The 25,920-nt window shown below is 39.8% G+C and overlaps 1 protein-coding gene across 2 annotated transcripts in view; it reads right to left on the bottom strand.

The window, feature by feature from the left end:
* DOCK11 (dedicator of cytokinesis 11) overlaps window positions 1-25,920 on the bottom strand; it is a 188,719-nt gene that overhangs the window by 61,579 nt on the left and 101,220 nt on the right. Inside the window, exons 21-32 of one of the 2 annotated variants that reach the window (XM_025373266.1) lie at window positions 25,422-25,543; window positions 24,855-24,941; window positions 23,422-23,511; window positions 17,363-17,481; window positions 14,771-14,840; window positions 14,558-14,683; window positions 13,562-13,633; window positions 12,498-12,644; window positions 8,774-8,857; window positions 7,836-7,947; window positions 7,307-7,345; window positions 4,847-5,025 (exon numbers count right to left, since the gene is read on the bottom strand). In XM_025373266.1, the coding sequence (XP_025229051.1) occupies window positions 4,847-5,025; window positions 7,307-7,345; window positions 7,836-7,947; window positions 8,774-8,857; window positions 12,498-12,644; window positions 13,562-13,633; window positions 14,558-14,683; window positions 14,771-14,840; window positions 17,363-17,481; window positions 23,422-23,511; window positions 24,855-24,941; window positions 25,422-25,543 (1,247 nt within the window). The remainder of the gene's footprint in view (window positions 1-4,846; window positions 5,026-7,306; window positions 7,346-7,835; window positions 7,948-8,773; window positions 8,858-12,497; window positions 12,645-13,561; window positions 13,634-14,557; window positions 14,684-14,770; window positions 14,841-17,362; window positions 17,482-23,421; window positions 23,512-24,854; window positions 24,942-25,421; window positions 25,544-25,920) is intronic. The other variant, XM_025373267.1, reaches the window with a different exon arrangement.

Genomic DNA, 25,920 nt, shown 5'->3' with positions numbered 1-25,920 from the left:
ATGGGTTCTATTAGAAAGATCCTTTATCTGAAATACACTCCTCATAAGTTCTACCTCCTAGGTATAGCTCTGCCCTTTGGAGTACAAGAAAAAGTCTACTTCTACTTTTGCATGGCAACCCTTTAAATATGTGAATATAGTTACCACGAATCATCTTAACTCATTCTTTTTATTTTTTCTATTTTTTGAGACTGAGTCTTACTCTGTCAGCCAGGCTGGAGTGCAGAGGCACAATCTCAGCTCACTGCAACCTCTGCCTCCTGGGTTCAAGAGATTCCCCTGCCTCAGCCTCCCAAGTAGCTGGGATTACAGGTACCCACCATCACGCCTGGCTAATTTTGTATTTTTAGTAGAAACAGGGTTTTACTATGTTGGCCAGGCTGGTCTCAAACTCCCAACCTCAGGTGATCTGCCCTCCTCAGCCTCCCAAAGTGCTGGGATTACAGGAGTGAGCCACTGCGCCCGGCCTTTTAACTCTCATTACTTTACTTTGTTCCATGGCTTTGGTGTCAAGATTTTTCACTTAGTGATTACCCTTTTTTTTTGGTGGTTTTCTAATTTTTCAGTGTCCCAAGTTGAGATTTAAAAGGCAGTATAGCTAGTGGCTGACAGCACAGATTTTGCAGTTAGAGACATGCACAAAACCCAGTTCTCCCATTACTAGCTACTTGATTACAATCAAGTCACTTAACTATAGTTTTCTCTTTGGTAAAATGGGGGTAATAATAATGATGTCAATTAATGTGAGATATTTAAAATAGTGCTTGGCATATAGTGAGCCCTTAATAAATTTTAGCTGCTATTATTAATATTATGGCTTCTAAATAGGAGTCCATTTTAGTTCTGATAGTGAGTGATCTCTAGGGGAAGAGAAATTACAACTCTCTCAGGGAAGCAGGAACACAGGAAAACATAAAGTCATTGCCAAGTATGTTAAAAATTTCGCCTGCACAACACATAGAATATAACCGAAGAATCTATTAATAGAAGACTAGTTAGATAAATAAAGTATATCCATATGATAAAATACTATGCAGCTACTTTTTAAAATGCAGTAGATCTAACCTTCAGGCTGTACTGTTAAATGAAAAAAGAAAAATGTATAATGGTTTCTGTTATATTTTATACATATATATCATATAGGCTTGTGCTTGTGTAAAATAGAAGTATAAATAAACTTACAAGAGTAGTTGCTTCTGGAAAGATGAATTGGTGAGTGGAGGTAAGGAATGGGAGACAGGCATTTTGATTTTTGTTTTTCACCATGCATATGGATTACTTTTTCAAAAAAGGTAAAAAGATTTGCCCACAGCCCAACTAGAAGTAGAATCTGCAATTCTCTTAGGTATCAACATTACTTGTAGTGGGTACAAGAACTATACAGGCCCCAGGGTAAATGTTAGATATTGAACATTCTTGTTCTGAAAAGGAAAAATGTCTCATGGTAATTATAACAAGAGACATTGCTGGCTGGGCATGGTGACTCACACTTGTAATCCCAGCACTTTGGGAGGCCAAGGCAGGCGATCACGAGGTCAGGAGATTAAGACCTTCCTGGCCATCATGGTGAAACCCCATCTCTACTAAAAATACAAAAAATTAGCCAGGTGTAGCGGTGCACACCTGTAACCCCAGCTACTCGGGAGGCTGAGGCAGGAGAACTACTGGAACCCGGGAGGCGGAGGCTGCAGTGAGCTGAGATCATGCCACTGCACTCCAGCTTGGGCTACAGAGCGAGACTCCATCACAAAAAAAAAAAAAGAGAGAGAGAGAGATTGCTAAATAGTTTATGAGTAACACATAACAGGGACCAAAATTTCCTAAGAGCAGGGGCTTAGGAGTGGCAATTGGCTGGAAAGGGTGGGAGTGATTAGGGAGTTGAGTCTCGAAGTAGGCTTTTCATAGGAAATATTCTTTTCTTTTCTTTTTTTTTTTTTGGTGTATTACTTTGGGGTCCCTTTAGAGAACTGATGGAAAATATGGGAGCTTAAGGCTCCCTCCAATCCCTCACCTTGGTGTCATCATTAATAGGAAACACGCTCTACTTGGATGTATTTGATAAATGAACTCTTATACCCAGGCTGTCTGGAAACTGCACAAAACAGACAAAGGACCTTTTATATCCTCATCCAATAATCTGGAATTGAAGCTTTGGTTAACCAAGCCCATGAAGTAAACAAACTTCTCATGGAGAAAACTCTATCGTCATTTAATGCCTGTATGAAGCCTCTGAACAAAGAGGAAAGAGCTTCAGAAGTCACTGAAGGAGTAGTAAGGCTTGGCATTTCAATCTTTCCTATAGTTTAAAACCTCAAACGCTCAGAGTGTCTAACTTATTTACAGGTAACAATACCTGCGTGTGTATACATACAGCTCTAAGAATTTAAAAAGTAAGTTAAAAGTGTCCAAATTTGTGATGTAAAATATTTAATTCCGCCTCTAGGTGGTGAGAATCCCACTGGCAAAATCCAGTTTTCTTTCACTTTCATGTGAAGAGACAGTGGAGAAACATACAACTTTCTGCTTCAGAGAGGGGAAGTTCATTTTGTACTTTTCCAGTGAATCATTTAAAATCATGGCTAAAGACATTTTCCTCCACATGGCATAAGATCCTTTTCCCCACTCCTAGGCGTAAGCAAGTAGTTAGCCAGAACTCAGCGATAATGCATTTTTAAAGGCTTGACCAAGCTTGATTGGACTGGAGGACTTTTAAGATACATTTTTATTTGGATATATCATACCAGCTAATTTGTGTGAAGTCAATATCAACATTCACAAAAAGTGAAAATGGCATATAACTGAGTCAACTACACTAAGTGGAGGTATGTTATAATGTGTCAAAAACAAAGCAAACTGCAGTAAGCAATGAATTACATCTTAAAGCTAAGAAGTTTAAATCTACTTTAGGATACAATCACATAAAGAAAACTAGCAAGATTTACATGTATGAAAATCACTGTAATTAAAGGAATATGAGTAGATGTCACTGGCAGGCATTTTCTGTTTAAAAAGGACAAATGGGAATACTGTAGAAAAAGAATAAAAGCTCCAAGTCAGCCTTCCAAAATGACTATGATGATAAATGACATCATAATTTTATATTGGAATCTAAAAAGAAAAGGATAAATTATTTATTATGAAACAATATTATGTTTCCTAGAGTGAGTTATGATACCGTGGAAGTAAATTAGAGTCTTCTAAATCCATACAGTTTGCACTCTACTTTTCCAAGCCAACAGGATTTAATATCAGTAAGATTTCAATATATATGTTAAAAGTACAGTAAATAGGCCAGGCATGGTGGCTCACGCCTGTAATCCAGCACTTTGGGAGGCTGACTGGGGCGGATCATGAGGTCAGGAAATGAGGACCATCCTGGCCAACATAGTGAAACCCCATCTCTACTAAAAATACAAAAATTAGCCAGGCATGGTGGCGTGCACCTGTAGTCCCAGCTACTTAGGAGGCTGAGGCAGGAGAATTGCTTGAACCTGGGAGGCAGAGGTTGCAGTGAGCCGAGATCATACCACTGCACTCCAGCCTGGGGGACAGAGCGAGACTCCGTCTCAAAAAAAAAAAAAAAAAAAAAAAAAAAAAAAATTAGTGCAGTAAATAGAAACTGCAGCTGTGACCGTTACTCATAGAAAACAGTGTAATGTATGTAAAATTTACAGCCACACCCACAGCTATTTATAGTAACACCATCACATTAACATTTTTTTCAGTAAGAAGAAAACTTATTACATAGTTTACATGATACATATTTAAAGATATATTAAAGCATATATTTTATAGAATAATTTTTAAACATTCTTAGTTGATATAATCATGAAGCAGTTATGTTATTCTTTAAGTATGATTTGAGAAAATAGTATATTTCTTTAATAGTTAACTAAACTATATATATATATATATATATATATATATATATATATTTTTTTTTTTTTTTTTTGAGACAGAGTTTCACTCTTGTCACCCAGGCTGGAGTGCAGTGGCACGATCTCAGCTCACTGCAACCTCCGCCTCCTGCCTCCCCAGTTCAAGTGCTTCTCCTGCCTCAGCCTCCCAAGTAACTAAGACTACAGGTGTGTGCCACCACGCCCAGCAAATTTTTGTATTTTTAGTAGAGATGAGGTTTCACCATGTTACCCAGGCTGGTCTCAAACTCCTGGCCTCAAGCGATCCACCCACCTCAGCCTCCCAAAGTGCTGGGATTACAGGCGTGAGCCACGCTCCCAGTCCTAAATGGTATTTTTAAAAACCTAATGATTTGAGGCTGGGCACAAGAATCGCTTGAACCTGGGAGGCAGAGGTTGCAGTGAGCCGAGATCATCCCACTGCACCCCAGCCTGGGTGACAGAGTGAGACTCTGTCTCACCCCAAAAAAAAAAACACCTTGTGATTTGAAGCAAAAATAAATTTTCTTCAATGCTTATATAATGTTCCTTGCTAAAAAAGCTTCATCTTCTATAAAAAATCATAGTAGAGGCCGGGCGCGGTGGCTCAAGCCTGTAATCCCAGCACTTTGGGAGGCCGAGACAGGCGGATCACGAGGTCAGGAGATCGAGACCATCCTGGCTAACCCGGTGAAACCCCGTCTCTACTAAAAAATACAAAAAACTAGCCGGGCGAGGTGGTGGGCGCCTGTAGTCCCAGCTACTCGGGAGGCTGAGGCAGGAGAATGGCGTAAACCCGGGAGGCGGAGCTTGCAGTGAGCTGAGATCCGGTCACTGCACTCCAGCCTGGGCGACAGAGCGAGACTCCGTCTCAAAAAAAAAAAAAAAAAAAAAAAAATCATAGTAGAACTTTACCAGTGTGATACTGATGACTGCATGGATATCCTTACCTTGTGCTGGTATCTTGTGTCAAATGCATGTTTTATCAAAAGATTCTTTATGACAGAGATAGCTGTATATCTGATCTCATAATTGTCCTGAAGAGCAATGGAAGTTTCCCTCAGAAGTAGACCAACCAAGAAGTGATGCTTGCAATACTCATCTGATAAACTGTATTCAAGATTTGAATCTGCAGTACAATGAAATTTAAAACCCATTTATGAAAATATTCAAAAAATGATTATAATTAAAATACTGTATTATTTAATAATATGTGATCATGCTAGCAAGAGCTATAATTTTTATTATTAATGATTCTGAGCAGTTCTTTTATCATCTAGAATAAGCATGCAAAATTTACAAGACAGGAGCACTCATATTTTGGGCTAGACGATAACTTTAATGATCATTTCAGTCAGGAAGAAAGTCCCTAGATTTTTTTTTCCCCTGCATTCTTTTGAACTCATAGAAATCTTATGATAGAACCTACAATAAGATAATTATATATTTTGCAACGTTTTAACAGATTTCTTTATAGCTGAAGAGATTTTGTCACAACTATACATTTGAAAAATTCTATACAATAATGCTTGACTTACTTATCCATTTATACTTATAAAGTGGGAAAAGACAAACTAAACAACTGAATAGTCTGACAGTATTGACTGTTTCAGTAAATATTATATATTGGGCTGAAAATATACATGGGACATAAGAACAATAAGGAAAACAGTCTCATTCCATTCCAATCCATCATCACTCAAAAACAAATAATTTATATCAGAAAATAATCACTTCGAACTATGTCTTTCCCTTCTTTTAAGATCCTCAGTCTATTTTATTTATTTATTTATTTGAGATGGAGTCTCACTCTGTTGCCCAGGCTGGAGCTCAGTGGCACAATCTCAGCTCACTGCAACCTCTGCCTCCCGGGTTCAAGCAATTCTCCTGCCTCAGCCTCTGAAGTAGCTGTGACTATAGATGAGCACCACCACGCCCAACTAATTTTTTTTTGTATTTTTAGTAGGGACGGGGTTTCACCATGTTGGCCAGAATGGTCTCGAACTCCTGAGCTCAGGTGATCTCTCTGCCTTGGCCTCCTGAAGTGCTGGGATTACAGGAATGAGCCACTGTGCCTGGCCTAGATCCTCAGTCTATTTTAAATCTCAGATGTTAATATCATGGTTGGGACTTGCTTTATAAGTACTTATAGGGGATTGTGATCAGGTTTAGTAATTTGTTTGTTTGTGACAGTCTATCTCTGTCACCCAGGCTGGAGTGCAGTGGCGCGATCTCGGCTCACTGCAACCTCTGCCTCCCAGGTTTAAGCAATTCTCCTGCCTCAGCCTCCTGAGTAGTTGGGACTACAGGCATGTGCCACCATGCCTGGCTAATTTTTTGTATTTTTAGTAGAGACGAGGTTTCACCATATTGGCCAGGCTGGTCTCTAACTCCTGACCTTGTGATCCACCCGCCTTGGCCTCCCAAAGTGCTGGGATTACAGACATTTGCCACCGCGCCCAGCCAAGTTTAGTAATTTCTATGGAAGATTTCTACTATCTTTATTTCCTCTCCAGTACTATTTAATTAGATAGGCCATGAAGCCGAAGAATATGTTTTCTATTTCTCTTTTGGCCTGTTCAGCACTTAATATAATGCTTTATATTCAGCTGGGACTTAATAAATGCTGCGAGTAGTCCAATTTAATCCTAAATCCTGATGATCTGTCCACGTCTTCTTTTTCCTGACTTCCTCATAGTTATAAATAAATATTGGGTGAAGTATATGAGCTACACATGCTCAGAATCAAGTAAGGGGGTAGTTGGATAGAAGTACTATGGTTTAAAAATATTTTTTCTCCATTTTCACTGGCTATAATTCCATCACTAAAACCACCACTCAGCAAATACTTCTACACAGACCAAGGCAGATTATTTTCTTCCTGCATTGGTCATGCTTTTTTGTGAATCCCTATCACCTTCTACGCATAAGGGCCAGGACTAACAAAGGTGGCTTTATGTGAGTAGATTTTACAAATGGTAATCAATTTGTTACTTTGGTGATTTGAATAAATCCTGGTTTCATCTACACCTGCAGAATTGTGGCCAAGATATCATTAAACAGCATCTAAGAGACAGAGGAAAGCCTGAGAGAGGTCACACACACACACACACATCACACACACACACACACACACACACACAAGTAACTTCCAGTTCCCCATTCATGGCCTCTATGCTGGCTTGCAGCAGGAACTTGTGTTTTGAAGGAAGATGTTTTAAAGTTGATTTCTCTAGCAACACTCAATTTTATTTTAAAACTAAACAAACACACTGCCTCCTAGATTTTCTGGGTACTTGGCTAGGGAGGATTTGAAAAGCAAACAAAGCCCCCATCCATCTTAGCAATTCATCAAATCAATTGTTTTCTAAAACAGCAAGCTAATTTAGAGTGAACCGAGTTAAACCTACCTACTGAAGTCAAACGGTCCACCGCAAATGAAAAAAAATCTAATTAATATATGAAAAGAAAAGGGACAAATAAAAAACATAGTAACATAAGAATAGTGCTATACAACAAAGCATTCAATAAAACTAGCAATGGAGATAACTGAAGGCATTTCATAAATTTAGCACAAACATGTTACTGTTTTACTCTACCTTTACATTTTTTGATGCTTTGAGGAGAAATGCATTTACATGTCTTTTTCTTAATTTAGTCTTATATAAGATCCCAAACACTACTACAGAAAGTAATTTCACTAGTATCTGACATCTGTGTTTAAGAAGCAATCTATTAACACACCTGATTTCTTCACACTATGAATATTATTACTGATATTATGAAGGAAATGCAGAAAAACATTAAAGGACTTCAGATAGTAACAATTCTGAATTTACCTTCAAGTTGACTAGTTCAACTAGAAAACATTATACTACACTAGCGCTAGCAAAACATGGAAAAAAACAAACTCAAATGATGGAAAATGCAAATACATGCCTTGAACCCGCTGCAGTTTAGGTTTTGCAAATGCCATTGGCAAGTTCAGAGGAATGTAATGTTCGTGATTGCAAATTGTTTGCAGAAATTCAAACTTGTATTCAGCCAGAACCTAAATGGAGAGAAATGATACATTAGCTCATATTTAGTAGGCATTTGCTATTTTAAGAATTTAATACAGCGCATTATTTTTCACAACAGAAGTGCTTAGTATTCTAAGCATACCTTGAGATGCGACCTGTGCAGGAAAGAGTTAACATAGCAGGTCCAAGACTGCTATCCTTTAAAAGGCCTGCTTGTTGGCTGGCATCTAAAAAATGAAATTTTGAAACGTTCCCTACATGATAAGTTGCGCCTTCTGTGTCAGCCTGCTTAGACTGTTTGTACAAACAATGTGATTTATAGTGAACACCTGCTTTGCTTTCCTTTCTGAGAGTCTGGAATTTTGACCAGCCTCCAACACATAATCAGCCCTCAATAAAACCCCTCAACTCTGAGTTTTAAACAGGCCTTCCTTGAACAGGAATATTGCACACTTACAAGTGCATTTTCACTGCTAGAAGGAGGCTGTGCTCTGTGAGACCCTTCACAGGAGGGAAAGAGTTCAGAAAGGCTGCGTGTGGATTGCTACCCACCCCATTTGATGTCTTTTCCTTTCCCGATTCAGCTGAGTATCCTCATCATATCACGCTCATGAATCTTAGCCATCAATACAGCTATATGTTGAGTCTGTGAATCCTTAGAATGAGCTATTGAACATATGGGGGGTCCTGGGGACCCCAAAACACAGTCCAGTATTCCTTGCTTTTAAGTATGTCTATACTCCAAGTACCTAAATAAAAACAGCAGTTCCTAATCCCCTAGAAGAGAATAAATGTCACTTTTGGTCTTATGCTCAGATGTCTGACATCCACTACGATCATGTCCTCATAACTTACCTTAGGATCTTTGGGACTGAATCCAGATATATAGTCATTTATTAAATTGAAAATAAATCCTCTATCCATTAGTGTCAAACAGCGCTGTAGGAACCAAAACAAAACTAAGGGTTAGTTACACAATTCTAAAAGTCTAAATTTAAAAAATGTAAAGTTTGAAAAATTCAAAATTGGTTCCACACAAAAAGAAAGACATTTTTGTTTTTATAGATAACTGTCTGAGCTTCAGGTGACCTTAAAGAAAAAGATAAAGGGCAAGTGGCATCACTGGAATCGGGACTGAAGGGCCTCAATTATACAGTTTTCAGAATAAGATGTATATATAGCCACACACACAAATACACATTTATCTATACATATACACACATACATACACAGACACACATACATATCTGTAATCTATTCAGCTACACTTCCTCATTTTGGTCAACTCCCAAAGCCCAAGTGAGTTGACCTCATTTTGGTCAACTCCCACTTCCGAAGGGAAGTGTAAGGTAGTCTGTTAGCTGATGAAAGTGAGACTTGCCTATGTAAATATTAATAATTCAGACCAAAAGGGTTTTTGTGTTCAGTGAAGTCAAGGCGTAAAACCTCCCTTCTCTGTGACAGCCCTAAGTTATTCATATTTGCCTGCTGTCATTCTCCTAGTTAAGGCTCTCAGTACCTTGCAACTGAAAAACTGTAGTTAACCTCCTCAGTCTTCATGTCTCTCATGTCTCCATCCATCTGCTTCCAGATTAACCTCTAAGTCCCAGCCCTAATCGTGTCATTTTCCTGCCCCAAAGCTTCCAATAGTTCCCTATCGTCTCTAATATAATTTCAAACTCCTTAGCTTGGCATTCAAGAACACTCACAATCTTGTCCCAACTTACTTGTCCAGCTTCATTTGCCAACAGATCTCATTGACTTCCTTTGACTCTGTCTCAAAACATAAAAAAAAAAAAAAAAAAAAAAACACAGAGAGAAAGAGAGACAGGCAGAGTCTTGCTCTGTCACACAGGCTGGAGTGTAGTAGCACAGTCATAGCGCACTACAGCCTCAAAGAATCCTCCTGCCTCAGTCTCCCAAGTAGCTGGGACTAAGGCGGGCACCAGCATGCTCAGCCATCATTCACTTATTATCCCCTCGAGATGCACTGTGTATTCCCACCTCTAGGTCTTTGATTCATGCCACACCTAGCAAGTCTATCGCTACTTCTATCTGATCTTGTTCATTCTTTAAGGTTCTCATGAAATCCCATCCTCCTTAACTACATTGGTCCATGGATCCCTTCAAACACTTTATTCAGTATTAGCTTGTATTTTACTATTTTCCTGTCATCTCACCTAGATTGGACAATAAGAATGATCTTTTCCTTTATATCCTTCATAGTGCCTACAATATTTCTGTGAAATCCAAATAATTCAATATTTGATTAACCAGCTACCTGCGTCTTGCATCTCATACTCTCCTTTCCACTTCTGCTGCCACTGCCCAGGGTCAGACCCTCATCACCTGTCATCTGGATTACTGAGTTAGGCTCATATTTATTTATTCCAGCATCCAACAAACATTTAGAGGATCTACTATGTTTGAGACAATGTATTACATTCTAGAGAAATACAAAGTGGAATAAGGCATGGTCCATAATCATGTCTAATAGTGAAGACAATCATATAATGAAAACATAGTGTACAATAAGAAGTGCCATAGAACTATGTAGAAGACAGATGAACAACAGAAGGGGTGATCAACACTGCATGGAAAGGCCAGGGAAGAGCTGAGCCTAAAAGATAAGTGGATTGTGCCAGGCGGACAACTGGTTTTCTAATCAGTTGCCCTGACTCGGCTCGGGTCTCTTCCTCACTTCATCTATCATAACAGCAAGAAAAGTATCCTCCGAAGTATTTGGTGTTGCTCCATTGCATATGAATCAAAGTCCAAATTCCTTAACCTGACATTTAAGGCCTTCTGTTATTGGCACCAGATGGCCTTTCCAGCTCTTTCTTCATACTTCCTAAACTCATCACACAATGAGTTTTCACTCATCCCTAAATAATTTTTGAACATGTAAATTTCATCTTTGCTCAGGGACCCTCTAACTGCAACATGCTCAACTCTTGTCCTGGGGAACTCCGCACTATGCTACTTGTTTCATGCTGCCTGGTCATAATCTCTCTCTCCCTTTCTAGTTTTTCTATAGTATTTTGTCTGTATTTCTGGTGTTACTGTTATCACCTTTATCTTGCATATATATTCAAATTTGACCACTAACACGGCCTCTCACATCTTTGAATTGCCACACAGAAGACAAGCCAATGGGCCAGGCGCAGTGGCTCACGCCTGTAATTCCAGCACTTTGGGAGGCTGAGGTGGGCGGATCACGAGGTCAGGAGGTCGAGACCATCCTGGCTAACACGGTGAAACCCTATCTCTACTAAAAAATACAAAAAATTAGCTGGGCATGGTGGCGGGCACCAGTAGTCCCAGCTACTCGGGAGGCTGAGGCAGGAGGATGGTGTGATCCCGGGAGGCGGAGCTTGAAGTGAGCTGAGATCATGCCACTGCACTCCAGCCTGGGCGACAGAGCAAGACTCAGTCTCAAAAAAAAAAAAAAGACAAGCCAATGTTTGCTGACTTGAATTAAGTAAATGCTGCTACTAAACCAAAACTGTTCTGTTCCCTTTACATAGTAAACTTCAAGTTTAAACTCCATGGAAGAAGCTAATGTTCTACATTTCAGAAAGTATGTGCTCCCATTTAAATAAGCATTTAAACTATGTTTAAAAACACTGTGTGCAACAAGCAACACTTGTCTTCTGACTAGGCCACCTGTATGTGTCCTCTGATTTAATCAATTCGTCATTTCAATGGGGGATGGGGACAAATTTGCTGTGATCAGTTAAGCTAAAAGATACGGCTTTTATCCAAAAGAGGCAATAACAAGTGTTGGTGAGGATGTGGAGAAAAGGGAACCTTCCTACCCTATTGGTGGGAATGTAAATTAGTACAACCACTATCAAGAACAGATTTGTTTGTATTTCTGGTATGACTGTTATCACCTTTATCTTGTATATACAGTTAAATTTGACTACTAAGATAGCTTCTCACATCTTTTCTTGTTTTGTTTTGAGACGGAGTCTCACTCTATTGCCCAGGCTGGAGTGCAGTGGTGTGATCTCGGCTCACTGCACCCTCTACCTCCCGGGTTCAAGGGATTCTCCTGCCTCAGCCTCCCAAGTAGCTAGTGGCGCCTGCCACCACACCCAGCTAATTTTTGTATTTTTGGTAGAGACGGGGTTTCACCATGTTGGCCAGGCTGGTCTCGAACCCCTGACCTCATGTGATCCGCCCACCTCAGCCTCCCAAAGTGCTGGGATTACAGGTGTGAACTACTGTGCCCGGCCGGCCTCTCACATTTTTGAATCGCCACATAGAACACAAGCCAATGCCAATGTCTTCTATGGAGGTTTCTCAAATAACTGAAAATACAGCTACCATACGATCCAACATTCTACTCTTAGGTATATACCCAAAAGGAAGAAAATCAGTAGATCAAAGAGATATCTGCACTCCCATGTTTGTTGCAGCACTGTTCACAATAGCCAACGTTTGTAAGCAACCTAAGTTTTCCAGTAGTCTTATGAAGACCTAGCTGAGTCTCTAGAAGGTGCTTAATTTTTTTCTTGGGCTTCCTGTCAATGAAGAGGAGTTTCTTACCACATTCCAGCTGCCTTTAACTCACCTTCAGGAAGCTAGCCAAACTATAGTTCACATTTCTGGACTCTTCGGGAATCTCCGCATACCGAATAGTCACATGGGGAATTATTGCAAGAAGCAGTGAATGTAAGACATGATGATATGTCTCGGGAAATCTCTGGCCTCGGGGAAGCTGAAATGAAATAGGCACAGAAAAAAAGTCAGACTTCCGAAAGGTCTAAGTTGCCATTTTTACTTTCAAACACATTCTACAAATAAATATATCTTAAAACTGATGTACAATTGTTCTCCCAACCTAAAAATGACATCACTAGTTCAAGATGTACTTGACTCTCTATAATTACAGGAACTCTCTGGATCTCTAATAATCTACCTGACTGAGGTTATCAGCAAGAATGGGTTGTTCTGCCCCAACTTTGGAATATCATGCTTCTGAGTTACAGACAAATCCCAGTTTTCATTCCACTTTTTTCCTGACACACAAAGTATGCATGCACTTCAATTTCAGTAAACGTATTATATAAATTCTGATAAAAAATAATTAAGTATAAGGTAAATATTTTGTACTTCACAAGTCTTAGCTTTATGATTCCTATGAATAAGAAAAATTGTTTTACCTTTCAAACAATTAAAAATTACAACAAATTGCATACATCACATTCCGGGATCATATCTAGTGCATAAAGTGTTTGTAACACTGCACGTGCATTGGCAAATGCTATGTCTGATTTAACCCAATGAGTCTTCTCAAGAGACATTTTTAAGCCATAAGACAAAGGCAAAGATTCAAAGGTAATGAGTTGTACATGGCAAATGATTATAGGAAAGAATCTATGTGGAAAAGTCTCTGCAGAATAGATGGTGAGAACATATCAACTGCAAGACCTCAGATTTACGCAATACATCCATTGTTTTTGTAAGCAACATTGAAAAAGCTAAGCACTCAGAGCCTTTAAATATAAAACAGGATTTGCATGGCATGGCTATCTGAGAGTAAGATTAGCTTTTTTTGTCTACATCAAATATTATTCTTATATATACAATTATCATTTGCCAACTGAAAGTTATTCTTTACCTTAATTTACTTACCTTAATCTTATTCTCTTCCAACAAGTATGTGGCCATCGACTTTGCAATTATTTCAAAGAAAAACCATGAGTACTAAAAAAAAAAAAAAAAGAAAAGAAAATCTTTAACTGTTACCAAATCTTTGAAGCTTAGCAAAGTTTGACAAATCAATATGGGTCTTGTCTTTGAATTTTACTAACATTTTCAAGTGATCCCAAGTCACTATCAAAGTCTCACAGAATATCTGCAAATGGTTTTAGCAAAAAGGTACTATTGTACTTCAGGGTTGACTGGTAATATACAAAGGAAGGATGGGAACCTTTGTCCCACTGGGGAGTATTTTATCCCCACCATTGTTTCTAATTGCCCACACGTGATATTAAGAGCAAACTAACTTCTAGTTTATCTTGTTACCGCTTTTAAATGCTCAATGAATCTTATTACCACCTGCACCTAGCTTGGGCTCCAACCCTGCCCTTGATGTGACATTTGTGCAGCCTAAGTAGCCTAGATGTTTGCCTACGTCATATAATTTGAAGAGTAGAGAGAAGTCTCAATCAGATATACTCCAAGATACTCGAAATTCTACCATTAATAAAAGAAGTAATAAAAATAATGACAATAATAACAGCTATAATTTCTTGAGTGCCTACGATGTGCCAGGAACCATGTGTTGAATGCTTTACTTATATTTTAGCAATGAGGATTTGGAGGCTCAGAAATGCTAAATAACTGGCCCCAGGTCACAAAACTATTTTGTGACGGATACAGGATTCTAACTCAGGTCTATCTGATCCAAAAGTCTTTCTTTTACACATTTAAATGAGGGCAGGGGGTGGGTAGCTGGGGTGAAGAAGGTTCTGTGGAGAACTTCAGGAAAAGGATGCATGGGCAAAGTGGTGGGGAGAGGACGGGTCACATGTGAAACTGATGAAAGACTAGAAGCGAAACGGGAGGGTATCAAAAAAAAGTGTGTCTATGGCTGCTTTCGTTCCTTGTTGTGTCCTGTGTTCGCACCTTTAGCAATTTGTTTATTGATAAAAAATCTGCAGACTGTTTCAATATAGCTATCATCGTAGTAGCCAGGGTTTCATGTATCAGCTGGGCCTGAGGAGCACTCGGTTTTTCAGGTCGGAAGCTATACTACAAATAAACAAACAAAAAAATGAACTGTAAGACAAAACTGTCACATAAAACAAATTGCTCAGAAAGAAACTTTACTCCACAAACCTTTATGAATGATCTTAAATAACTATCCAAGCCTTCTTCGTGGCACTTTGATACAATATGTAAGAGAACCCTGAAACGACATTCACAAGAGTCAGCATGTCATACTATAATGAATTACCATATTTTGATTCTTAAGATTGTCATGTGTAGCCCCCAAAACATCTAACACTGCCTAAATAATTAAAAGTGAGATGACTGCATTAAATACAATGGTGATAGTTTAGGTGTCTGAAAGATTTCAGCATCTATCATGCTCGGGTCTTATAAAATATATTTCCTAGTTCAAAAGAAGGATATTTAATTTGACAACCCAGATGTGACGTCTGTTTCTAAATCTCTGTATGTGCCTGAAGCATGGTGGTAGCTACTATGCAGTAAAAGACTTCAAATTAGATAAATATGGAGATACCCTCTAGTGAGAATAAAAGGAAGAGAATAGAAAGACACAATGAAGGCCGGGCACGGTGGCTCATGCTTGTAATCCCAGCACTTTGGGTGGCCAAGGCGGGTGGATCATGAGGTCAGGAGTTTGAGATCAGCCTGGCCAACACAGTGAAACCCCGCCTCTACTAAAAATACAAAAATTAGCTGGGTGTGGTGGCGGGCACCTGTAATCCCAGGTACTTGGGAGGCTGAGGTAGGAGAATCGCTTGAATCCGGGAGGCAGAGGTGGCAGTGAGCCAAGATTGCACCACAGTACTCCAGCCTGAGTGACAGAGCGAGACTCCACCTTAAAAAAAAAAAAAAAAAAGGAGAGAGAGAGAAAGACAGACAGACAGAAAGAAAGAAAAGAAAAGAAAGACAGAAAGAAAGAAAAGAAAAGAAAGACAGAAAGAAAGAAAAAGAAAGAAAGAAAGAAAGAGAAAGAAAGAAAGAAAGAAAGAAAGAAAGAAAGAAAGAAAGAAAGAAGGAAAGAAAGGGAGAGAAAGGCAATGAAAGGCATGTCAACAGACAGGGGGAAAAGGGAGAGCTGGGGCAGGTGTAATGATATGAACTATAATTGGGGTAAGAGACTAGCAGTGTCTTCAAAGTTCAGCACATATAAGAAGCACGTGGTGGGTCCTTTGACTCCATTGCTCAGCCCTTCTCCCAGAGTTTCTCATTTTGTAGGTCTGGAGTGAAGCTCAATGATTAACAATTTTACTAAATTCCCAGGTGATACTGATGCTACTGGTATGGGAACCATGTTTTGAAAACCACTGGCCTAAAGTTTCTTCCATTTTCAACCACACTATCCCCAACAGCAGCAATGCACGCAAACGGTGTGTGGCTGTGGTGTGAGGTCTGGTGGAAGAGGTTGTGGCAACAGCAGAGGCAGCAAAGCAAGAAACTTCCAGCACTCAGCCCACAATTTAAGTATCCTGTTTTGATTTGAAAATTCAGGTGCATTGTGCATTCTACTCTACAATACATCCTTGTTTGTTTTCATATAAAAATAATACTTCCTTATTCTTTCAAGTAAAAATTGATGGCTTAGGGCCACATTCTGTTAAATATACATCCCTAGTCACCTGTGTCTATTTAAATTGATTAAAATTAAAATTAAACACAATTAAAAATTCGGTTCCTGCAGGGCGCAGTGGCTCACACCTGTAATCCCAGCACTTTGGGAGGCCGAGGCGGGTGGATCGCCTGAGATCAGGAGTTTGAGACCAGCCTGGCCAACACGGTGAAACCCCCATCTCTACTAAAAATACAAAATTAGCCGGGCATGGTGGCAGGCGCCTGTAATTCCAGCTACTCGGGAAGCTGAGGCAGAAGAATCGCTTGAACCCAGGAGGCAAAGGCTGCAGTGAGCCGAGATTGCTCCATTGTACTACAGCTGGGGCAACAAGAGCGAAATTCCATCTCAAAAAAAAAAAAAAAATTCTGTTCCTCAGCTGAACCAGCCCCAGCTGAAGTGCTCAATAGCCACATGTGGCTGGTGGCTGCTATACTGAACAACACAAGTGTAGAACATTTACATAATTGGAGAAAGTTCAATTGGAACTTAGATATTTATCTTTTTAAATACATAAAGCAAATATTAATGAACGTGAAAGGAGAAATATATTGCAATATAAAAATAGAGGACTTCAATATCCCACTTTCAACAATGGACAGATCAACCAGACAGAAAAGTAATAAGGAAATACTGGACTTGAACTACACTTAGACCAAATAGACCTAACAGACATATACAGAACATTCCATCCAACAGCAACAGAATATCCATTCTTTTCATGAACACACAGAATCGTCTCTAGGCTAGACCATATATGTTAGGCCACACACCAAGCATTAAGAATTTTAAGAAGACTGAAATCATATCAAATGTTGTTTCCAACCACAATGGAATGAAACTAGAAATCAATCACAGGAGAAACCGTGGAAAATTCAAAATAGGTGGAAATTAAACATGTTCCTGAGTCAAAAAAGAAAAGGGAAAATGTATAATATCTTGAGACAAATGACAATGAAAACACAACATACCAAAACCTATGGAATGCAGCAACAGCAGTTCTAAGAGGGAAGTTTCTAGTAATGAATACCTCTATTAAAAGATAAGAAAGATTTCAAACAGCATCTTGGTATTATAACACCGAAACTCACATGGTGCAGTTGATAGGAACGTCATCTTCATGAGTCATATTTGTGAGAACTCGGAAGAGTTGCATAAGAATTACAGGCAGAAACTGTATCATGACTTGGATCTCCATGGCATGCAAACACTAAAATTAAGTCATTATTAGTTATGAAAACAAACAGAAATATGATAAAATTTGCACATGTGAAACAACAAAAAAATTAAGTAATGAGAAATACATTGACTAGCGTATAAGTTCAATTAAAAGTGAGCTTTCCATGGGCTAGGGGGCTTTTTGTTAATTAATCCACACCTCTATTTGGCACTCAGATTTTATTTCATGTTAAATACTAAAGGTAATAAGTATAATTTGGATAAACAGTTTTTGGAAAATTGACAACTGACTCCTGGTAAACCAACACTCAATTGCCTGGGGCAGTGCGGGGGAACAGACATGTTTGGAGATGATACTAGAGATGCATCTACTAACCCCCAGGCATTCTGTATCTTTTGCAGGGGAAGGTGGGCATCAGTTAATCTGGTGACAAGTTAAGTGGAATTCAATAAAGAGTGGTTCTATATGTAATTGGCTGTACACCATTACCACTACAAAACGGAAGCACTTTTGCAGTCTAAGAATCTTATAATACATTTCCTTCAAAGTGCTAACACTCTGTCTCCAATGATAAGTGCGCTACGAACATCAAAAAGAAGAAACGTGATCATATATACAGAGAAATTATACAAATAGTAAAAGTTGTTCAATTTCTTTCTTCTTTCTTCCCTCCTCTCCACATTCACTCACTCAACCAGTCAACCAAAAAAAGGAAACAAACCTCGCTGAGCATCTTTCTATATCAATTCAATGTGTAGTGCTAAGTGAAATAGAGAGGTGGATAAATCAAGTCTCTGTACTTAAAAAACTCATAAGTTCTCTTTCCCAGATTCCCTGACTCTTGCCACAATCTGTCTTCAAGACCTTCTAATCGATAACCAAAATAGTATAAATCATTTTCTCTTTAGCAGGTCTCTGTACCATTTCTCTTTACTCTCAATACATCCAACTCTCATTTCTAAATTAATCTTCCTCAAATACTCGTTACATTAGACCACCTCCTGCCAAGATTTTTTCGATGTCTCCCCATAGCCTATGACAGTGGTTCTCAACCAGGGGCCATTTTGTCCCCAACAGATTTGGCAATGTCTGGAAACGGTTTTGGTGGTCACAACCAGGGGGTGATACTGACATCTAGTGGTCAGAGGCTAGCAATGCTGCTAAATATCCTATAACGCACACACAGACCCTCATGGACAAAGAATTATTCTACCCCAAAATGTCAATAGTGCCAAGATTGAGAAATCCTGGCCTAGAGTATTAAGACCAAGTTATTTCAGACCTAACTGGCATTTTCAGCCTAAACAATCATCACTGTTCTCTACAAGGCCAAACTGGTATCTCTGGTTTCTTCACTGTTCTTGAATATATCATTTACTTTCCTACCTTTGTGTCTGTTCATAGTTTTTAGCCAAATCCTGGCCACTCTTTCAAGGCAAGTACAAATCACCACTTCAGGGAAACCATTCATTTTCTCATTCGACAAAGGGAAAACAAATGAACTCCCGATAGCCAAGCACACCAAAAACAAAAGTAAACCCAAACAAATAAAGGCCATGGTTTCTACCATCAAGTTGTTTGCAGTGTACAGGGGATAAAGACATGGAACTAAATAACTGCAATATCAACAGTAAATACCATGATCATGGGATATACAAAATTCACAAAGAAGCCACTGAGTGTGCAACTGGGTAGGGAATGTCTGGTAAGGCCTTAGAGATGGGAAAGGGTGAATGATAAATAGAATAGTGCCAGGTAGAAAAGAGAGATGGGCATTCCCTGCTACCAGTAGCGGTCCTCTGTAATTTATTCTCAACATGACAGCCAGAGTGTTCTTTTTGAAATGCAAATTAGACATTGCCATCTTTCTGTTGTTAAAAACAAAGCAAAACAAACTACTGCGAACAAAGAGCTGTCATAAGCTTCCATGCCTACGACATACCCTGCCTGTCCCTCCAAACCCATCACTTGCCATCCTCCCCCAACAATGCACACTGTACTATAGCTACATGGTCTTTTCTTTTATTTTTCTGTCCTTCAAACATGCTGATGTAAGGTGTTTACATGGCTTTACCCCCTAAGGTTGTCTTCCTCTCATCCTTTCAGCTTGAAATGCCATTTCCCCCAGTAGGCCTTCCCTGACAACTCTATGTAGAGTGTACTTCCGGTCATGTTGGATCCCATTAACCTGCTCTTTTCTTCATGGCACTCGCTTATAATCTCTCTACCACAACTGGAAAAGGTATGCTGCCTAAACTGTTCCCCATTCAATTCATAGCATCCAGAACAATGTGTGGCCCATACTACACGATCAATAAATATTTGGTGACTTACTGAATAAATGAATAAAATAATAAACTAGGCCGGGCCTGCAATCCCAGCACTTCGGGAGGCTGAGGTAGGCGGATTACTTGAGCTCAGGAGTTCGAGACCAGCCTGGCCAACATGGTGAAACTCCGTCTCCACTAAAAATACAAAAATTAGCCAGGTATGGTGGTGCATGTCTGTAGTCCCAGCTACTCGGGAGGCTGAGGCAGGAGAACAGCTTGAACCCGGGAGGCAGAGGTTGCAGTGAGCTGAGTTTGCACCATTGCACTCCAGCCTGGGCAACAGAGTGAGACTCTGTCTTCCCCTTCCCCCCAAAAAAAGACAGGAGCCCTCTAGTCTACAGTAGTTCCTCAGTTCACCAAACCCTCAGCACTTGTACACCGTATCACATACTGGACATTTCATCATATATTGCTTTGAACTATTAATTGTATTATTGACAGACTGTCATTTAACTTATGTGTGTCCTGTCTCTTCAGTTAGACTATAAGTTCCCCTATGGACAATAACCCTAAATTATTCTTCTCTGTAAGCCTCAAAGAACTAGGAAAATACTAAATATATAAGAAGAGCTCAAAAAGTGGATGGTAAATGAATTCTTGAAACAATGTCATTTATAGGAACAACAGATAGCAAGGTGTAGTAGAAAGAACATGGGACTCGTCATAGTCTCACCCCAGTTCTGCTACTAACCAGTTGAATGACTACAGGCAAGTCACCTCTACTTGGGCCCCAGCTTCCTCATCTGTTAAAAAAAAAAACAAAAAAAAAAGCCTTGACTGGACGTGGTTGCTCACACCTGTAATGCCAGCACTTTAGGAGGCCCAGATGGGCAGACTACCTGAGGTGAGGAGTTCAAGACCAGCCTGGCCAACATGGCGAAACCCCATCTCTACCAAAAATACAAAAAAAAAAAAAAAATTAGCTGGGCATGGTGGCGGGCGCCTATAGTCCCAGCTACTCAGGAGGCTGAGGCAGGAGAATCACTTTAACCCAGGAGGCGGAGGTTGCAGTGAGCTGAGATTGCACCACTGCACCCCAGCCTGGGCGACAGAGCAAGACTCTGTCTCAAAAAAAGAAAGAAAGAAGAAAAAAAATCTTGAGAATCCTTTTCCGCACTAAGGTTATATAGAGGAGCTTGGCTATTTCTGAAATCACAAGGTATTTCATTGACTGCCACTAGAGGGAGAGTGTAGGTCACATAAATATCAGAAATTTCACATCTTCAAAAAAACAAATACGAGCGCTTTTCCATTTTAAGAATACCCGTATATATGAAAATGATGTTCTTTTCCATTCCACTTGATCAAAACTTTTATAAAACTTTCCCATGTGAAGAACAAGCATTAACAAAGCATTCATACATATTGACGTACTAGACATTTACCTGAGGAAAGGATTTAAAAGTTAGATGATTATCATACCTTTTTTTTTTTTTTTTTTTTTTTTGAGACAGGGTCTTGCTCTGTGGCCCAGGCTGGAGTGCAGTGGCATGATCACAGCTTACTGGGGACTCAACCTCCCAGGCTCAAACATCCTCCCACGTCAGCCTCCCAAGTAGCTGGGATTACAGACATGTGCCACTATGCCTGGCTAATTTTTGTATTTTTTTGTAGAGATGGGTTTCACCATGTTGATCAGGCTGGTCTCGAACTCCTGGGTTCAAGCAACCTGCCTGCCTGGGCCTCCCAAGGTGCTGGGATTACAGGCATGAGCCATTGTACCTGGCCTATAATACTTCTTAATGATGGTTAAGAACATATAGCCATATAGCCACCACTTACTGACTGTCTCCCTTCTACTCTTCCAACAGTGTGTTTTCTATATGGTAAGCAGAATGACACCTTAAAAACCAAAGTCACATCATGTCACACCTCTGTCCAAAGCTCCATAAGGCTTCCTATCTCACTCAGAGTGAATTCAAACTCCTCGCCATGGCTTATGAGGCCTTACTTGACAAGCTCCCAGCAACCTCCCCAAGGTAATGTCCTATCACTCTGTGTCCCAGCCACACTGGGATTCTTGCTGTTCCCCGAACACATCAAGCCAAGCTCCTGGGGGCCTTTGTACTTTCTGTTCCCAGCTCTCCCCGAGATATCCACATGGCTGGCACTCATTTCCTTTAGGTCTCTGTTCAAATGTGCCTTTACTAGAGAGATTTTCTCTGGCCACTTTAAAACAGGGACCCCTTGTAAATCTCTGCTCCCCTTCATTGTGCTGGTTTTCTTTATAACAGTTATTACCATATGAGATGACGTATATATTTATTCACTTATGTGTTTACTGTCTGTCTCAACAAGTAAGCTCTTTGACAATAGGGATATTATTTGTTTTCTTCACTTAAATTTCCAATGCTTAAAATGATGCCTGGCCCATAGGAAGCACTAAAGGAATAAGTGTGGCATGAATGATTACTATCTGGCAGATGCTCTAATCTTTTTTTTTTAAACAAACAAACAAACAAACAAAAAAGCAGAATCTCGCTCCGTCACCCAGGCTGGCGCGATCTCAGCTCACTGCAACCTCCGCCGGCCTTCTCAGGTTCAAGCGATTCTCCTGCCTCAGCCTCCTGAGAAGCTGGGATTACAGGTACCTGCCACCACGTCTGGCTGATTTTCGTATTCTTAGCAGACACGGGGTTTCACCATGATGGCCAGGCTGGTCTTGAACTCCTGAGCTCAAGCAATCTCCCTGCCTCGGCCTCCCAAAGTGCTGGGATTACAGGTGTGAGGCACCATGCCCAGCCCCATTATCTAATTTAAGTCTCACAACCATCCTACAAGATGGGCACTATTGTTATCCCCACATGACATATGAAGAAACAAAGGCTCAGAGAAGTAACTTGGTCATGGTCAGTTACAGAGCTAGTAAGTGACATGTGGGATACAAGCTCAGTTTATTATTCCAGAACCCATATATTTGATCTCATCTCATATGACCTCTCTGAAAGAAATGAACATTTTTGTTCCTGAGTATATCATTAAGTAACAGCATATGTCCAAAGGTAAATCCTAAAGATGTGTGATTTAAAATAAAATTTCCTCAGACTTGCTATAGCTATCTTATTAAAGGAACAATTAAAAAAAGAGAGCCACTGTCAGGCAAATTATGACATGCACTGTAGTCCTAGCACACAGGCAAAAAACCACGTGTTAGGTCCTCTATACATGTGGTAAGACACAATATTCCAACATGCATAAAATATGTGTCTTTCGTTAGCCAGCCCCTTTCTTAGTCTATCACCCGTGGACACAAGAACCATTTCACATTTCATTCCAAGCCAAAGTGATTCCATTCCTCTGGCCCTTTCCCCCACAGCATCCTCCACCTTTATTGGGCAGTCAGCAGGAAGACAAAGGCCCTGAAAAATCAATTTATGGACCCGAAATAAACATTTTCATGAGAGTTTCAAAAATATGATGCTGCGCTGTTGCTATTACATTTTCTTCCTAATGTCGCCACTCTGCTGTCTGGTTCTAAACAGCCACATGATGGAAAAATACATAATAGAAAGTATTCTCTTGAGGAAATACAGCCAAAAATATTTTAAACTGTCTGTTTGCTTTTTTTTCCCCACACCAAAATGTGGCAACAGAAAGATAAGAAAAACAAACCTTTCGCAGAAAGCTGCTGTTCATTTACCTTTAAATATTTAATGAGCTCCCCTGGAACTTCTTTCGAGCCTGACTGAATCAGCTGGCAATGATGGAAGAATTTGTGCACATGCAGATCCTGGAACACAGATGGAAACAGCCATATGAAATTTGATTCATTATCCTCAAATGCAAGCTCTCTACCTTTCCCTCCTGCTGTATCTTGCAGACCTACTTATCCGGTATTTTAATGCCCGGGCTCAGCAGCTCTTGACCACCACACAAAGCAGCAAAACCAGGTAAATCTGGCATGTACATAAGCACATGGGGTAGGCCACCATTTTATTATTTATTTATTTATTTTTTTGAGATGGAGTCTCGCTCTGTCGCCCAGGCTGGAGTGCAGTGGCGCGATCTCAGCTCACTGCAAGCTCCGCCTCCCGGGTTCACGCCATTCTCCTGACTCAGCCTCTCGAGTAGCTGGGACTACAGGCACCTGCCACCACGCCCGGCTAATTTTTTTTTTTAATATTTTTAGTAGAGACGGGGTTTCACTGTGTTAGCCAAGATGGTCTCGATCTCCTGACCTCATGATCCGCCCGCCTCGGCCTCCCATAGTGCTGGGATTACAGGCGTGAGCTACCGTGCCCGGCCGGTAGGCCACCATTTATGCCCAACTAGCTAAACATTCATTTGATTCCGACTTTGACTAGTGTGTTCTATGAAGCTGGGCTGCTTCTCCATTTTAATGAAATAAGCAGAAATAAAGGTCTGAACTGAAAAATATACAGATAAATAAATAATAAAGATCTGAACTGATAAAGAAAAGATAGCAGCAGGAAGTTAGCAGAACAATAGTCTCAGGCATTCAATACCCAAATTTGCCATGGCACTTCACTGGCAAGGGAGTCCAACTGTCCTATGTGGAATCCATATATACTGATTTTGTAGACAGCATGGACTACATCAGGAACTAGAATAACGAAATGTGTGTTTTGACCTGATTCCCCTGACTACTACTCTGTGACCTTGGGTAAGTCACCTAACCTGCCTGAGCCTCAGTTTCCTCACCTATAAAATGGAGATGATGGCTTTCACATTCCTTTCAGAGTTCAATGAGGCTCAAATCAGTTAATGAAAATAAAAAGATAGTGTAATTTGAGAGAACTGTAATATTTGAGACAGAATGACTTTTTTTTTTTCAAAGAGACAGGGTCCTACTCTGTCTTCCAGGCAGGAGTGCAGTGGCGGAATCACAGTTCACTGCAGCTTTGAACTTCTGAGCTCAAGCAATCCTCCTGCCTTAGCCTCCCAAAGTACTGGGATTATAGGCATGAGCCACTGCACCTGGCCAGATGTTATTATTAATGAGAAAATCTTGCAGGTCACATCTTCTCTAAGGCTGTAGGAATCAAATGTGGTCTATTTTAATCAAACAAACTCAAGTATAAAAATTGACAAAATTCAAACGACGCAACTTACTTGAGTGTAAATGGTAGATTCTAAGTGGCTTTTAATCTTCAGCAAAGGCTTTGCACCATCTACCCATTTAATATCCACGTTACATTGCTGTGAACAGAAAATTGAGTTTCTGTAACATAACAATGGATAGATGAACAACATATAATATCTTTATGCATTTAAACATTTTTTCAGAAATGAATGTATTAATTTCATACCAAGAGATTATTGGAGAAAATACCCTACCTTTAGAATAAATATATCATAAATCATTTTAAATTTCCAATCCTTTGCAGACTGATATTTTCATAAATTACAGTAAAATGAATTACTTAAATATTTTTTAATATTATGCACAAAATCTGAGCCCCACTAAAAAATTGTTATTAAAATCAACAGACATAAAATTACGTTGTCAAACTGCTACAAATTCTAAACATGCACATTTCATGTTTATTTTTGTTGTGGACCCGCACCGGCCCTCAGACCTCACTTTGAGTAACATTGTATTAAACAATCGAGACCAACAGAATTCTATTTTTTGCACATTTAATCATGATTACTTCAACAAATGCAGTATTTTCCTACCCTTCTTGATTCCGCATCATTCAGATTCAAGTAGCCTGGGGGAAGATTGGCGGAAACTGGCAGCTGCTGCTCAAATGTGATGATTCTACCATCTTTCAGCAAAGGTACCCAGGCAAACCCAACTGCCAAGATAATAACCAACCGTGAGAAAGGAAATAACAAATGCAATCAGTAGGGGGCAGGGCAGGGTGGTGATGTCTCCAGGGATCTATGTGTGGGAGTTCAGGTGCTGGGCAACTGAGTACTAGGGAAGGAACCATGGGTTTGGATGAACTCTCAATCCCAGCCTGACCACTAACAAGTTATGTACTCTATTTCCTTGACCATAAAAACGGGAATAACAACACAAGAATCTTTTTGATCTTTTCATCTACAAGAATTATTGAGAAACCAAAGTGAGATTACATGAAAACACTTTAAAACTCTATAAGTGCATCAATATCATTGTCTTTATGCTTTGGGAAATATTTTTGGTAGATTTATTTTTAAAAGGCTCAGA

The sequence above is a fragment of the Theropithecus gelada genome, chromosome X, assembly GCF_003255815.1.
Source record: "Theropithecus gelada isolate Dixy chromosome X, Tgel_1.0, whole genome shotgun sequence".
NCBI classification, from domain to species: domain Eukaryota; kingdom Metazoa; phylum Chordata; class Mammalia; order Primates; family Cercopithecidae; genus Theropithecus; species Theropithecus gelada.
Note: the sequence above shows the minus strand (reverse complement) of the source record. Positions and strands in the feature narration are given on the sequence as shown.